The sequence below is a fragment of the Lycium barbarum genome, chromosome 2, assembly GCF_019175385.1.
Source record: "Lycium barbarum isolate Lr01 chromosome 2, ASM1917538v2, whole genome shotgun sequence".
NCBI lineage: Eukaryota > Viridiplantae > Streptophyta > Magnoliopsida > Solanales > Solanaceae > Lycium > Lycium barbarum.
Window position 1 is genome coordinate 4,005,609 of NC_083338.1, and position 14,701 is coordinate 4,020,309.

A 14,701-nucleotide genomic window follows, 5' to 3' on the forward strand; every position below is an offset into this window, starting at 1 on the left:
AACCAAAATATAAGAGAAAAAAACAGTTATGTTTTTTTGGTTGCTTCATCTATGTCAAGTTAAAACATTTTTTGTAAGTCTTTTACACGAATCGTTAGTACATTAACTTGTTAAACTACAAATTATTTCGTCAAACCAAGCCTAGAGCCAAATTGTATAGTCAAGTCTGATTCGCTTTTTAAAATAATTAAACAGCATAAAATACATGAATCGTAGATTGTATGCGATTTTGGGTCATGACAGGAAAATAAAAAGGGAAAAATGAAATGTAAGTAAATTAAATTGAGTTTTAAAACGGTCTATCAGCTCATCTTTCTCCGAAGAAAGAAGGAAACCAAAAAGAAAGGTAATTAACCTTTGGCAAATACACAGGAGCTTACTGTTAGCAGCCTAGCCCATCACTTCATATTTTAATTTAGAGATAATTAGTCCATGCATCTCTCTTTTTTTATTATGCCGTCGGTTGGTGGAAGAAGAATAATAATCCCTTTATAATGAGATGAGGGATTATTTTATCCCACATTCGGTAACGAGTATTAACTAGTCCCGGAATTATTTTGTCCCACCATTTGTACTAAAAGGGTGGAATTACCATCCCATGTAGAAGTATCCTTGCTTATCTCATCCCGCATACCGAACGACTACTAAGCTACACTAAATGCTCGTTCTATAAATCATTGAGTAGTTCTAAAAACATGCTTTCGAAATAGCTAAACCAAAAACAATCACGTTTACTTTATTGGCCAGGAAAATTCTATCAACTGAATAGTAAGATAGCCCGGCACCATGCAGACTTGCAATTAGTATGTAGTTTCAGTTTTACAAAGAATGAATTTATTAGCATAAGCAATGTCAAGAAAAAGGAATGGGATATCTAAATCTGAACCAAGAACAAATTTGTGTCATACTATCTATGTCTAGACATTATGGTCTTGACTAAGTCCAGTATTCGAGGATACTCAAAAAATAGAGACGACTCTTTGCCTTCAAGCCCATCCCTGCTCACTCTGTTACTGCCTGCAAGGTTGTTGCACGGGCTTCCACCAATCACTAAGTCAAATCCTCCAATCGAATCAATAAGTTGCTCCAAACGGTCTCCATTCAACTGTTGCACATCATCGAAATCTATAAGATTGCCTCTCTGACTAGTATTCTCCCACCAGCTTCTCACAATATTCCTGTTGACTTCAGATTTTTCCACAGAAACCACATTTTTTAATGGAATCCCGAGACGGTAAAGAGCAACTTCAGCACCGCCAATGCCTGAGAAGAGTGATAAGACGTTGATACCCTCTGGATACAAGTCCTTCAACACCGATAAATGGTATGCCACCGTGTCAACCTAATGATAATAACAATGATCTCAGTATCATGTTAAAAATTATTCTAAGGGAAAGAAATTGAATAAGTCAAGGGAAGAGTTGCTTCCCTACTTGCAAACCCAAATTTTTATTTTTCTAATAAGTAACTGAAAGAATATTATTGATGTAACGAGGGGGCCAACTTTAAGAAAAAGCTGGACGGAAGTACACCTAAAAGATAACCTTTACAGTGAGTGTAAATAACTAAGAAACTCAGCCAATGCCTCCAGCTCTAAAACATTTGCCGAGGTTATGTAGCACCCACAATAGAAGAGTTTTAATCACCCTTGGGATGGAATTTATCTTTTAGAAGACTTCTGAATGATTGGGAAATGGGTAGGGTTGCTGATTTGCTTGGTGTAGTGGGGACCTTTACAGGCACCAACACTGCACCTGACACCATCGAGTGGAGTCACAACACTGATGGTCAGTTTGCAGCCAACAGAATCTACAAGAAAGCTCTAGCTGAGGGGTCAGAAAGGGACGGAGGCCACTGGAACTACATCTGGAAGACTATGGCACCAACTAAGGATAAGTGTTTCTCATGGTTGGTGGCCAAGAAGGCTTGCCTTACTCATGAAGTTCTACAGAAAAAGGGCACATGTATAGCCTCCAGGTGTGTCTTATGTCAGGAGGCAGAGGAGACCAACCATCACCTATTTTTGCATTGCAGGTTCACAGCACAGATATGGAGTTTATTCCACTGTTTGAGCAAGGAAGAGTGGACAATGCCAGAACATACAGCAGATCTCCTCAACTGCTGGATTAGAAGGGGAGGCAAGTAGAAGTCAAAAGAAGTGGCGGAGAACAGTCCCACAGTGCATCTGGTGGACTGTTTGGCAGGAAAGGAATGATAGAATTTTTGAAGATAAATTTAATTCCATTCAGAAGATTATATGTAATTGTATTGTATCTCTAGGTTTTTGGTGTAAACAACAAGGCCTAGATGATGAAGTACAGATGGTAGATTTTCTAGGAGCAATGTAATTACTTTCTTATGTGTAGGCAACTTTTTGGAGGTGGCCATCATATCCTTAATGCTGAGGAATACTAAGTTACCAGTTTCAAAAGAAAAGGACCCGAGTTTATATGGCGGTTTTTGGGTGGGTTGGGGGGGGGGGGGGGGGGTGTGGTTGAGTTGAAAACAAGACTTGGATATATATGTAAAAATCAAAAGAGAGAATGTTAGGCTAACCTGGAATGAGTTACCAAGCGATTTGTATCTATCAGTCCTACTTATACCACCTCCTCTGGTATGATTCTTCGGGAACCCCAATAGCATTTCAACTTCATCCGGCTCCAAAGGAGCAACTTTGTTTCTTCCAACCCACACCAAATTCCACTTCCGACATTGTTCAAGAACATATTTTTGCACCCTCATAGGTGGCTCACCATCAAAGTCCTCCACAGCTTTTCTGATCCTATCAGTCAATCTTGCACTCCCGATGGCTGTTTGCAAACAGTTTAAGTGAGTTCGTGTATCCCAAGATGGCCACCATTTTTTTGATAGGGGAAGTGCCTCATTAACTGTACGTGGGGGAAGCGGAAGCAAAGGAAATCTGTTTTCAACAGGTAGATTATGAATGTATCCCCTTTTTCTTGCAGCAGCGCAGAAATATTTTGAGTCGACAAACTCCGGCTCAATATCATACAAGAATCTGGAAATTCTATCCCACACACCCTTTGGAGCTAGAGCCACGTTTTCATAATAGAAAAAAGGGGGGCCGATAGCTTGCTCTGGAAGAGTTCTTCGGACAGTTCCTGGAACTGATACTGTAGGAACCCCGAATCCAATCATAGGGTTGGGCAAACTAATGGGCTCTTCATCAAAGATAGTCCTTTGCTTTTTGCTTTTGCACAACTGATTGAACATCTTCCTCTTGTTGTATCCACCATTACCATTTGATATATGATTCAGTTTTGGCTGTCACAATGGAAGTAAGGCATCAATTCTATGAAAAATGATAATTTGAAGCTATAACTGCGAACAAAGTTGAAAAGACTGTTAATTCACATGAGTCCATTTCAAAAAATATGGTGAGGGGAAAGCAGACCTTAACATCTTCTGGCAGATAGGGATCTTCTGCTCTTGCCATTTGAGCAGCACAGATGAAATCGGTCAATTCAGCAAGCGATGCTTCTTTACCTAGAAAGTTGTGAAGAGAACATTAATTCCCTGGAAAGGAAATCAAAACTAGGTGGTGCAGCTCTAAAAAGATATTCGGGAATGTTGCAGCGTCAATAAGTAGATTTTGTTCTAAATGCAACAACATCGATACAAAGATAACAAGGAACTCAACTTAGTAGCATCTACCCCAAAACTTGCATGAATAAGATTTCTTCAGCCAATGATAAAACATTAGCATAATGAACGCATATCGAAAGCCAAACTAAATGTCTAACCAGATATAAGATTTAGATAACATTATTAATGTAGACATCAAAACATAATGTAATACACGCACCACATCTCTCCATTGCTATGGAAACCTCTTCCACTGGGTATCCCATATTTGCCAGAGATAATAAAGTCTGCTCTTTTTCAGACAAAGAACTGCTCTCGTCTTTCAAGTAGCACTGCTTAGCAGGATTCTATCACGTGTTGTAAAAGCAAAACGTTAGAAAAGCTTTACATATTTGTGCCAAGACAATTCATAACAGAATCCAGGACCAACAAACATCTTATATGGTAAAAGAGGTATTATTTCTCTTTCCCCCAAAGAACCTGATGACTCTCAAAGACAGCTACTGAAAGTCTAAAACCACAGATACCTTCTATTTATTTGTAGTTCTCCACAAATCTGTAAAAACCACAGATACCTTCTATTTATTTGTAGTTCTCCACAAATCTGTAAAACTAAACCACCTCGTATTTTACTCATTAAATCTAGTAGAAGAAGAAGCCATGGGTGTTCAAAAATACTATAACTGACATTGAATAATACACAATGACGTGTTACAGAGATCAAAAAAGCGCTCGCATAAAATGACCAAAAGTATCTTTTGAACAAAGACAAACCAGATGGACTATTTTCTACGCCACAGTTAAGACACTGAATAGAAAAATGGAGAATGGTGTATGATCGAGGACAACATACTATACAGTTGTCTGAGTCGGAGGACCAACAATCTTCCTCATAAACATCATCCAAAATGTTCTCGGTGTATTCAGAATAGCTATCATCAGAACTAATGCTGGGCTCCAGCTGAGGGCTAGCCGTGGGCTGTTCTTCAGGAGAGTCTTCAATGACCTGCAATATCCAAGACACACGAAACGTATGATTAAATACTGCTAAAATTTATGCAAGCAAATATCATAATTTTTCAATGAAATTTTAGAGCTCATTGACCTCACTGTGAGGTGTCACGTGGACAGGAGGGGAAGATTCTGGTGCGGCATCAAGATTAGATAGGCTCTTGTTAAAAAGCAGGGTGGGATGACAGATTCAATAATATCAAACAGAATGTTCAAGAACTATCCCAGTTATGTTGCAATGTGGAAATTGGAGGGAAACAAATTGTATTTTAAGTACAAGACAATATGGCTGAGGTCAGAGGGCTTCCTCTAGTTGGTAAAAGGATGGTGGGCCTCTTTTCTAGTAAGTATCCCCGACTATGTATTATCCTCGCTGAAGCTTCTGAAGCAGAAATTAAAAGAGTGGAATAGAGATTCTTTTGGCAATTTGGAGAAAAGAAAAGATGATGTGTTGAGAAAACTGCAGATGCTTGAACAGAGAAGAAGGGGAACTGACTCAAGATCAGTTAGCTGAGAAGGCTGGAATTCCGTTGGAACTACAAGGGGTGGCAAAGCTCAGAGATTTCTGGAGGCAAACATCCAAATTGTTATGGCTGAAGGCTGGTGATAAGAACACAAGATTTTTCCATAAAATTGCTAATGCTAATAGGAGAAACGTTTGACAAGCTAAAAATCAACGATAATATAATTGAAGCACAAGAAGGCATCAAAAGGGAGATTGTGAATTTCTCTAAATATCTGTACAAAGAAACTGAAAATTGGAGGCCGTCACTCTGAGCTGTGTGTCCCAGAATCACTGTTGAGGAAAGTGAATGGTCGCAAAGACATTTCTTAACGGAAGAAGTAGAAGAGGTTATAAAATTTGTGAAGGAGAAAAGGCTCCCGGCACAGATGGTGTCAATACGGCTTTCTAGAAATATTGCTGGTCAGTTATAAAAGTAAAACATACTAAGAGCTTCAATGCTGTTGTTGGCAGAAAGGGTAGAAACAGCATTGAAGAAGCTGGTGGCCGACAAACAAATAGCCTTCACTAAAGGGAGACAAATTGCAGATGTTGTACTTATTGCAAATGAGTGTTTGGATGCAAAGGAAGAGGCAAAGAGAAGCTGGTATATTGTGTAAGCTCCAATGACGAGTCAAATTGACAAATCAAATGACGAGACATGTAATTTTTTGAATTAATATTGCCACTTATAATCAAAAAAAGGAAATACAATAATTTAAAAAATCAAATATCAATTTCCTATCTCCCCAAACTTCTTCTACGTCCAAGCACCCCATTAGATTAGTCTCCCAACCCTCCATTTTTTTACTTCACAATTCACCTTTTAATAGTAATAATGGTCTTTTGAAGCAAAACTAGTGAGTGTTGTAGTCTCTGTCGGCACCGACGAAGTACCATATTAATACTCTATAACAATAACTCACTCTGCCAATTGAAAACCTTGGCTAGTTCAATATATTCCTGCCCTTATGCCTAAACTTGATCCTGAACCTCATAGACCCAAAAGAACGTATGTGAAAATCATGTTAAGGAAATTGATTCATAGTTTCTTTTTAATTGTTTCTTAGTTTCTGGATTGTGATTGCAACATCTGTCTCAAATTAATCTCCAGTTTTCTAAAATGGGAACTTTTCTCAGAATTATATCCAATCTTCTTCTGCTTCTGGGTGGTGGGTTTTGTTAATGGCAGCGGTGTTGGATATGAGTTTTGTGGAGTTGAAGGTTGTTTCTATGTGTTGGTGCTGGTCCCTGTGGAGTTGATGGCGTCGGCATTGGTGGAGGGTTTTATGGAGTTGACAACTCCTTTCCCATCCTTAAAGGTCAATAAGGATGGGGGAAAAAAATCTGGATTGCAATTAAGGGTAAATTAGGAGTTTGATCCTTTAGCAGTTGGATATGGGTTGCATCTTACAACCTCAAAAAGCAATTGTTTTCCACACGTGTTTCCACGTCATATACAGTTGCTTAAAATACGTACTTTTACTAACAAGAGGTGTCTATATGGTCACTAAGATAGTTGAAGTGTCTATATGAGAGTTTGTGACAAGTTTAAGGGGCTATGTATTTCACCATTCTAAGTCTTTCCTATATACACAAGAAATGAGTTCTTGACATATTAATGATTTCCTAGTTCTTAACACTCACCTCAAGTTGGAGCATACATATTGTAAGCTCTTAACATGCCACAAATATACTGAACTCTGGAGCCACAAAGTGATTTTGTAAGAATATTTGCTCAATGATGATTTGAGTTCAGGAAACCAGTCACAATGCACCCCGACTCAATCTTTTGTCAAATAAAATGACAATCTACTTCTATATGCTTCATTCTTTAACGAAACAATGGACTCGAAACAATGTGTATTGCAACTTGATTGTCACATATCAATTACATGGGTAATAGAAAGAGGTATTCAATCCCTTACATATGATGAAGGTAGGATTCCTGTTCCATTGGTCTGAACTACCATTAATTTATTTATTTTTGGAATAAGAAGAAATTGCTTTGGTGTGAGATCATGAAGAGGAAAAAGAAGATTTTTCCGGAAAAGGAAATAGTCCTTTTTAGTTGATACAGAGAAAGTGAAGGAACTTTTGGACATAAGAGAACCTTTTTTAGCGGAAAAGAATTAGAGGAAGCATTAGTAGAGGGAGAGAATTAACAGAGTAAGGAGAAAGAATTTTAGGAACTCAAACCCAAACTCTTGGCTCTAATAATAGAAATTTCAAAGTAGGGAGGGCTCTGAGAGAGAATTCAACAGGGTGCGCCGGTCATGTAAAAAGTAGTAGCACCCGTCACCGAAGATATAGTGGCACCTAAACGTTCGCCGGACAGATGAACAGTGCTTGAACGCGAAGAGGAGCATCAATTAATGGAGATAGGAGTTGTGATAGACACCAAAAGGAAGAAGAAAAGAATAAATAATTACCGAGCGGGCAATACATAAGCGGAAGCTATTTGAGTCTCTACTGAGATCTTAAAGTCTCCAATACCATGTGAAGAAAAGAGAAGGAAGTGAGTTTGGGGAATAAATTGCTTGATTGTTCCCTCAAGCATTTTGGGGTTCATACAGTGTTTAGAAGTAATCTTAAAAGGAGAGGAAAGTAAGTCCTAAGAATTCTTATTCCTGTTTACAATATTATAGGGATTCTAAACTTTTCCTATATACACAAGGAATAGGTTCTTGGCATATTAATAATTTTCTAATTCTTAACAATAGGCAACTATTAGAAGAGCAAAAAATGGTTGCCAAAGGAGGGGTGGATTGAACAAGAATATCTTCACTCTCTCATATAGTTACCCTCCACTACAAAATCTAAAATAACCAGCTTGGAAACAATGAGGTAGACATTACGCACCTTGAATGTCAAAAGAGCATCCAGCACCAAGTCTGAATTTTCTCCTGCAGTCCCAAGTCAAAAAACATAAATATCATAATCGAAAAATCGAACTTTAAGTTGCATAAAGACTTGGTATATTCAAATACCATTTTGCTCTATTGCTTTTGCAATAGACTCTTCAGGAAATCCCATCACTACAAACTGCTGAATGAACTTGGACAGGGAAGATCCTGATGATGAGCTTGCCTTCACGCAAGAGAAGACCAAAAGAGACCACAAGTTGAGATGCAATGAAATGAACTATTTTCTACATTTCTTTTTTAGTTCAAAAAAGATGCCCTTGACAACAAAGACCAGTAGATATCAATATAGGTTTAAAGCATTTACCTCCCCATCACCAATAACAGCATGCTGTCCAGTAGTTCCTATATCCCTGCATGAAGAAAATGTTGCCTCCTGTATTTCTTGTATTTCTAATTCATCTTCAGTATCCCAGTCAATTTTGTCACTGTCTTCTTCAGAAAGATTTTTGTCCTGCACGGGATTGAACAAGAAGTACAAAGTATAAATGTTTTTCCTCCATTTATCAAAAATATGAATAAACAAGGACCATATATTTTGTTTTCTGATCTGTACGACCAGAAGGAAGTCAAACAACTGCCCAGTACTAGAGAAACTTACCATTTCTCAAGGTAAGCCTGAATAGAACTCTAATTTGTTCAGGAAGAAGAATAATTGAGCACCCTACATAACACCAGAAGGTAAACGTGAATAACTGCCATTAAAGCTCCACAGGACAATCATCACAAAAGTTAGCCCATCAAATCTCACACAGAAAACTCAAAAACAAAAGTTTCTTCATGTCTTGACATAAAGACATGAAGAGATTGCACTTATGTTCTTTCCTTTTGGAAACAAAACACAACCTCCAAAGAATATTCTGGATACCTTCTCTAACAAATCAACAACAAGACAGAATCAAATTTCCAATCTCATTCACTAAAATATTGGAAGGAAACAAAGAGACTTTGCTCCTAAATTTATTTTTTTGTTTGATAAAATGACTTTGCTCCTAAATTTAAATATGTACTATTCAGTATTATAACTTTTTAAATCCTGATACTATTTAGCATGCACTCTAATCATTATTTTAATGTTGACAGATGAGTTAATTATTTGTGACGCTAGAATAAAGGATAATACTATGCCCGCTATGTTTTCACTTGATAATCCTTCATGCTTTAATCCGGGTCTTACCCACATAATTTCAAATTATTTGTGTCTTTAAGTCCATATTTGATTTCAACTTAGGTTGCAACTCATCCAAAATTTATATTAAAAGCCCTCCTCAAACAGGTTGTATTTGATGCAATCAATGACAAGAATCATTTTTCTTTTATCAATTTAGTCGTGCACAGCTCTAAACCTGTCTGGTTCCGGGCTTGATCCCATGCACAAATCTCGACCTGATACTGTTATGTTGCATCATTTTTGTATTTAAGATGATTTATTTGAACCTTGTCACACTGTCAAACGTATCAAACAATCATACATTTGGTATCCGCACTTTCTAGAGATTGACTATTTTCCTCAATATGTAAAAAGAGTGAGACAAGGTTCAAATGATGCATCTAAACAACAACAACAACAACAGCCCAGTGAAATCCCACATCTTGGGGTCTGGGGAGGGTATAATGTACGCAGACCTTACTCCTACCAAGGTAGGATGGCTGTTTCCGAGAGACCCTCGGCTCAATAGAAGCATAAAAAGGGGGTCAGATAAGGTTAAAAGATTTAAAACGATATTGCAATGAAATAATGCAAGCGACACAGTAAAACAGGATAATCAAGGAATTCAAAGCGATATGGAAATGCAAATCACGAAAGCGGCACAGATAAAATAGAGTAATCAAAGTACAGAAAGTAGCAAATAATAACATAAATCAAAGCACAAGAAATTATAATGCGCTAATGCGCCTACTAATAAGGAAAGATAACGAGACTTATATACTAGCCTTCTACCCTAATGTGGGTCCTCCACACCTTCCTATCTAAGGTCATGCATCTAAACCTTTACTAGAAAATATTAATTAGCACATTCAGTTCGCATCCTAACCTCCTAATTCATGTAGCGAAGTGTCCCAATAATATATCTTGGCACTTTCCAAGAGCAACATTGAAAAGGAGAATAAAAACAATATTTCCACATAATATGGTCGCTAAAAGACACATTAATTTGAACTAGATAAAGGGGAGGCATGTAGATTTGGTGTAAACTATTATTTATCATCTAATAAATTTTTTTATCCTTTTAAGATAACAAATATAACCTCATACCTTCAGCAAGAAGGGGACAATGCCAATACAGACACAACAGTATAAATACAATTCTGCATCTTCTTATTTAACTCTCATCTCCCGCCCCCTCCCATGCTGTACATTTTCTTCGAATATCTATAAACACTACTCCTAGATTATGATTATAAACTCATAATCATAGCTATGGCAGGGTATCTTTTTGTGTCTGTTCTTCTCATTATATGTAATCAGCTATAGCTGTATTGGGTATTCTTTTTGTTGTATTTTAACAAATATCATTTTCTTCTATCTATTGCAATATACCTTCCTAATTTCAAAAGATATCAATCTTTAGGTGAGTCACGTTGAAGACCTCTCAGATAAAAATGATGCTTATTGTGTAATTATTTTTTATCAAATAAAGTAAATTTCATTCCAACCAGTCCTGTAAGGTGTACAAAACAGTTTAGTATTACAGTCTTTTTTTTTTTTTTTTGAGATGGTAACAAACAGTTTAGTCCCCTATTCCTCATATCATCCAAAAAATTCAATAGGTTTGTTAAATTTTCTACCCAGCAAATGCACAGATTTCAAGTAAAATGCATGTCCAAACAACTCGAACTAATTGAAGCACATGCATGTCAGGTTGAGCCAACGAAATAAAAGTTTCAAATAATAAAACTGAAAATCTCACTGAACTGTACACACTGAAGTAACGAACCGAAATATGTGAGAAATTATATTTGTAAAGAAACTAAGCAACAAAAAAAAACCACATATTAGCTATTTTTGTAAGGAAATCTGATGCAATATGAATTTGGGTGCTATATTATGGAAATAAGCTAATGCTTGGGGCGGGTGCAATTGGTGGCAGTACAACTGTTGGAAGCTTGATCTTCGGAAAGAGGACGCGAGTTTCATTAACTACATTCAGACCCCTTATGTGTAGTTCCTTCATTATGCATTTTACCCCAAATCTTATTGTAATAGTGTTGTCAAAGGCGCGCTTAAGCCCTGAAGCGAGGCTCAAAACGTGTTGAGCGCTTCGCCTCGCTTAATGTGCACTTCAGCGTCTTCATCAAGGCTCTAAGACATATTTTTCCTTGCCAATGAGCGTCTCCTGAGGAGGCGACACTAAACAATTGATATTTCACTTTATCGCAATTTTTTTTCAACTTCTCTGTCCATATATTTGTTATTCATGCTTATAGTTATTAATCTTGGACTAAACATATGAATTTGTATTTTTTCTCCAGTTGCGCCTTTTTTCATTTTGCGCTTAAGCCCCAATGGACCTTAGAGCTTTTTTGCGTTTTTTGCTTTTGATAACATTGTGTAATACTCCCTCCGTTTCAAAGTGTTTGTCTTACTTCCCCTTTTAGCCCGTTTCAAAAAGAATGTCTCGTTCCTTTTTTGACAACTTTTAAATTCCAACTTTCCACATGACATGTTTAAGACCACGAGATTAAAGGGCATTTTGGTACATTTTACATATCTTTAACTTAAGACCACAAAATTCAAAAGTATTCTTTATTTTCTTAAACTTCGTGCCAAGTCAAAACCAGACAAACATTTTACGGGGAGTAGTTACTCTTAGACCCATTAGCTAGCTAGGGTTCTTTAGTATATATATTTTGTTGGTGTAACCATTTTGGAGTTTATCAATGGAAATCATCTTTTAGTTCTCTTAATATAGCTTTAGCTTAGCTTAGTTTTTAAGCTAGATTTTAGCTCAAATTTCATTCTGCAACAAAATCGGAATAACAACGAAAGCAACAATGAACTTAAGCCATCAAATTAGAAAATTTAGGGCAAAAATTGAGAGACAATATAACCTGAAATTGCACAATCAAATGAGAAGATAAAGAGAGCTCAAAAATCAAAAACACCAAAATTGAAAAAAAAAACGAAAGCAACAGATAGAAATTAACACACTGAAGTAACGAAACCAAAATATGAGAGACATTATATTTGTAGAGAAATTGAGCAACAAATAATAAACACATAATTAGCTATTTTTTGTAAGTAAAATGGAATAATAATGAATAGCAACCGTGAATATGTCAGGTTTGATCCAACAACAACAACAACAACCCAGTGAAATCCCACAACGTGGGGTCTGGGGAGGGTAGAGTGTACGCAGACCTTACTCCTACCAAGGTAGGACAGCTGTTTCCGAAAGACCCTCGGCTCAATGAAAAGCATAAAAAGAGGTTAGATAGGCTAAGAAATTCAAAGCGATATGGAAATGCAAATAACGAAAGCGACACAGATAAGATAGAATAATCAAAGTACAGGAAATAACAGACGCGCCTACTAATAAGGAAGGATAACGAGACTATCTACTAGCCTTCTACCCTAATGTGGGTCCTCCAAACCCTTCTATCTAAGGTCATGTCCTAGCTAAGCTGTAACTGCGCCATGTCCTGTCTAATCACCTCTCCCCAATATTTCTTCGACCTACCCCTACCTCTTCTGAAACCATCCATGGCCAACCTCTCACACCTCCGCACTGGAGCATCCGTACCTCTCCTCTTCACATGCCCAAACCATCTCAGTCTCGCTTCCCGCATCTTGTCTTCCACCGAGGCCACTCCCACCTTGTCCCGAATAGCTTCATTCCTAATCCTGTCACTCCTGGTGTGCCCACACATTCATCTCAACATTCTTATCTCGGAAACTTTCATTTTTTGAACGTGAGAGATCTTAACTGGCCAACACTCCGCCCCATACAACATAGTCGGTCTAACCACCACTTTGTAGAACTTGCCCTTAAGTTGTGGTGGCACCTTCTTGTCACATAGCACTCCGGAAGCGAGCCTCCATTTCATCCACCCTACCCTAATACGATGTGTGACATCATCGTCAATCTCTCCGCTGCCTTGCATGATAGACCCAAGATACTTGAAACTATTTTTCTTCTGGATGGCCTGGGTACCAAGCCTAACTTCCACGCCAACCTCCTGAGGCGCTTCACTGAACTTGCACTCCAAGTACTCTGTCTTAGTCCTACTCAGCTTAAACCCTATAGACTCCAAGGTATGTCTCCAACCCTCCAGCTTAGCGTTAACTCCACTACCAGTCTCGTCGATCAGGACTATGTCATCCGCGAAAAGCATACACCATGGCACCTCACCTTGAATTTGTCGCGTCAATCCATCCATCACCAAGGCAAATAAAAATGAACTAAGAGCTGATCCTTGATGCAACCCCATCACAACTGGGGAGTGCTCTGAGTCCCCTCCTACTGTCCTTACCCTGGTTTTGGCTCCCTCATACATGTCCTTGATCACTCTAATGTACTCCACGGGTTTGATCCAACAGAAATAAAAAATTTAAATAATAAAACTGAAAAAAAAAAATCTCACTGAACTTCAACAAAATGAGGTACACACTGACATTACACATGCAATGTAACTAATCAACAAAAAATTTAATACATATGATCTAATTTTTGTAAGTAAATCGTAATAATAATGAAATAAACCATGAATTTAAGCCATTAAATTGTAAAAATTAGGGCAAAACTTGAACTACAAGATAACCTGAAATTGCAGGAAATTATATTTATAGAGAAAACTGAGCAACAAAATATAAACACACATATTAGCTATTTTAATTGAACTAATTGAAGCACATTGCATGTCAGAATTTTAAAAAAATTAAACTGAAAAAAGTACACACTGATATTATATATGTAGTGTAACTAATCAACAAAAAATTTAACACGCTAAATATACACTGTAATTTTTTGTCGAGGGTGTTCGGGTGAACACCCTGGCCCCCAAGTAGATCCGCCCCTGCGTATGAGCTAATTTTTGTAAGTAAATTGTAATAATAATGAAAACAAACATGAATTTAAGCTATCAAATTAGAAAAATTAGGGCAAAACTTGAGCTACAAGATAACCTGAAATTGCAGAGTCAAATGAGAAATTATATTTATAGGGAAAAATGAGCAACAAAAAATAAACACACATATATATATATTAGCTATTTTAATTCAACTAATTGAAGCACATTGCATGTCAGAATTTTAAAAAATTAAACTGAAAAAAAAAAATCTAACACTGAACTTCAACAAAAATAGGTATACACTGACATTATATATGTAGTGTAACTAATCAACAAAAAAAATTTTAAAAAAATTAACACATATGAGCTAATTTTTTTAAGTAAATCTGAATAATAATGAAAACAAACATGAATTTAGCTACAAAATAACCTGAATTGCACGGTCAAATGAAAATTTTAAGTCATGTTGCTGAGTTTTAAGCATTTAATTTAAGAAATTGAAAATTGAAAATTGAAAATTTAATTTAAGCATATACCTGGTGTGAAGATCAAGAGAGAAGAGTTGCTGTTGGAGTTTTGTTGCTATGTTTTTTTTTTTTTTTTTTTTGAGAGAGAGAAAAAAAAAAAAAAAAAAAAAGACGGATTC

The 14,701-nt window shown here is 36.9% G+C and overlaps 1 protein-coding gene across 6 annotated transcripts; it reads right to left on the reverse strand.

The window, feature by feature from the left end:
- Positions 1-711: 711 nt before the first annotated feature.
- On the reverse strand, positions 712-14,685 carry LOC132625913 (DNA (cytosine-5)-methyltransferase DRM2-like). 6 transcript variants are annotated; one of them, XM_060340543.1, is made up of 11 exons: positions 14,592-14,685; positions 14,002-14,061; positions 8,645-8,707; positions 8,351-8,497; positions 8,110-8,209; positions 7,982-8,025; positions 4,460-4,612; positions 3,827-3,953; positions 3,416-3,507; positions 2,557-3,285; positions 712-1,342 (listed from the first exon to the last, which is right to left on the reverse strand). In XM_060340543.1, the coding sequence occupies exons 3-11, from the start codon at positions 8,645-8,647 to the stop codon at positions 908-910; spliced, it is 1,830 nt and encodes a 609-aa protein (XP_060196526.1). In that variant the 5' UTR covers positions 8,648-8,707; positions 14,002-14,061; positions 14,592-14,685; the 3' UTR covers positions 712-907. The 6 variants fall into 6 exon arrangements, with proteins under 6 accessions (XP_060196526.1, XP_060196527.1, XP_060196531.1 ...); XM_060340544.1 differs by lacking the exon at positions 14,592-14,685 and adding an exon at positions 14,486-14,572; XM_060340548.1 differs by lacking the exon at positions 14,002-14,061 and having other exon boundaries at positions 14,592-14,634.
- Between the last annotated feature and the right edge of the window lie 16 nt (positions 14,686-14,701).

Excerpts from the sequence above, each read along its gene's own strand:
- LOC132625913 (XM_060340543.1), bottom strand. Across the intron at positions 3,954-4,459 it reads CCGACTCAGACAACTGTATA|AATCCTGCTAAGCAGTGCTA; the intron begins GTATGTTGTCCT and ends AACACGTGATAG. Across the intron at positions 3,508-3,826 it reads CATAGCAATGGAGAGATGTG|GTAAAGAAGCATCGCTTGCT; the intron begins GTGCGTGTATTA and ends ACAACTTTCTAG.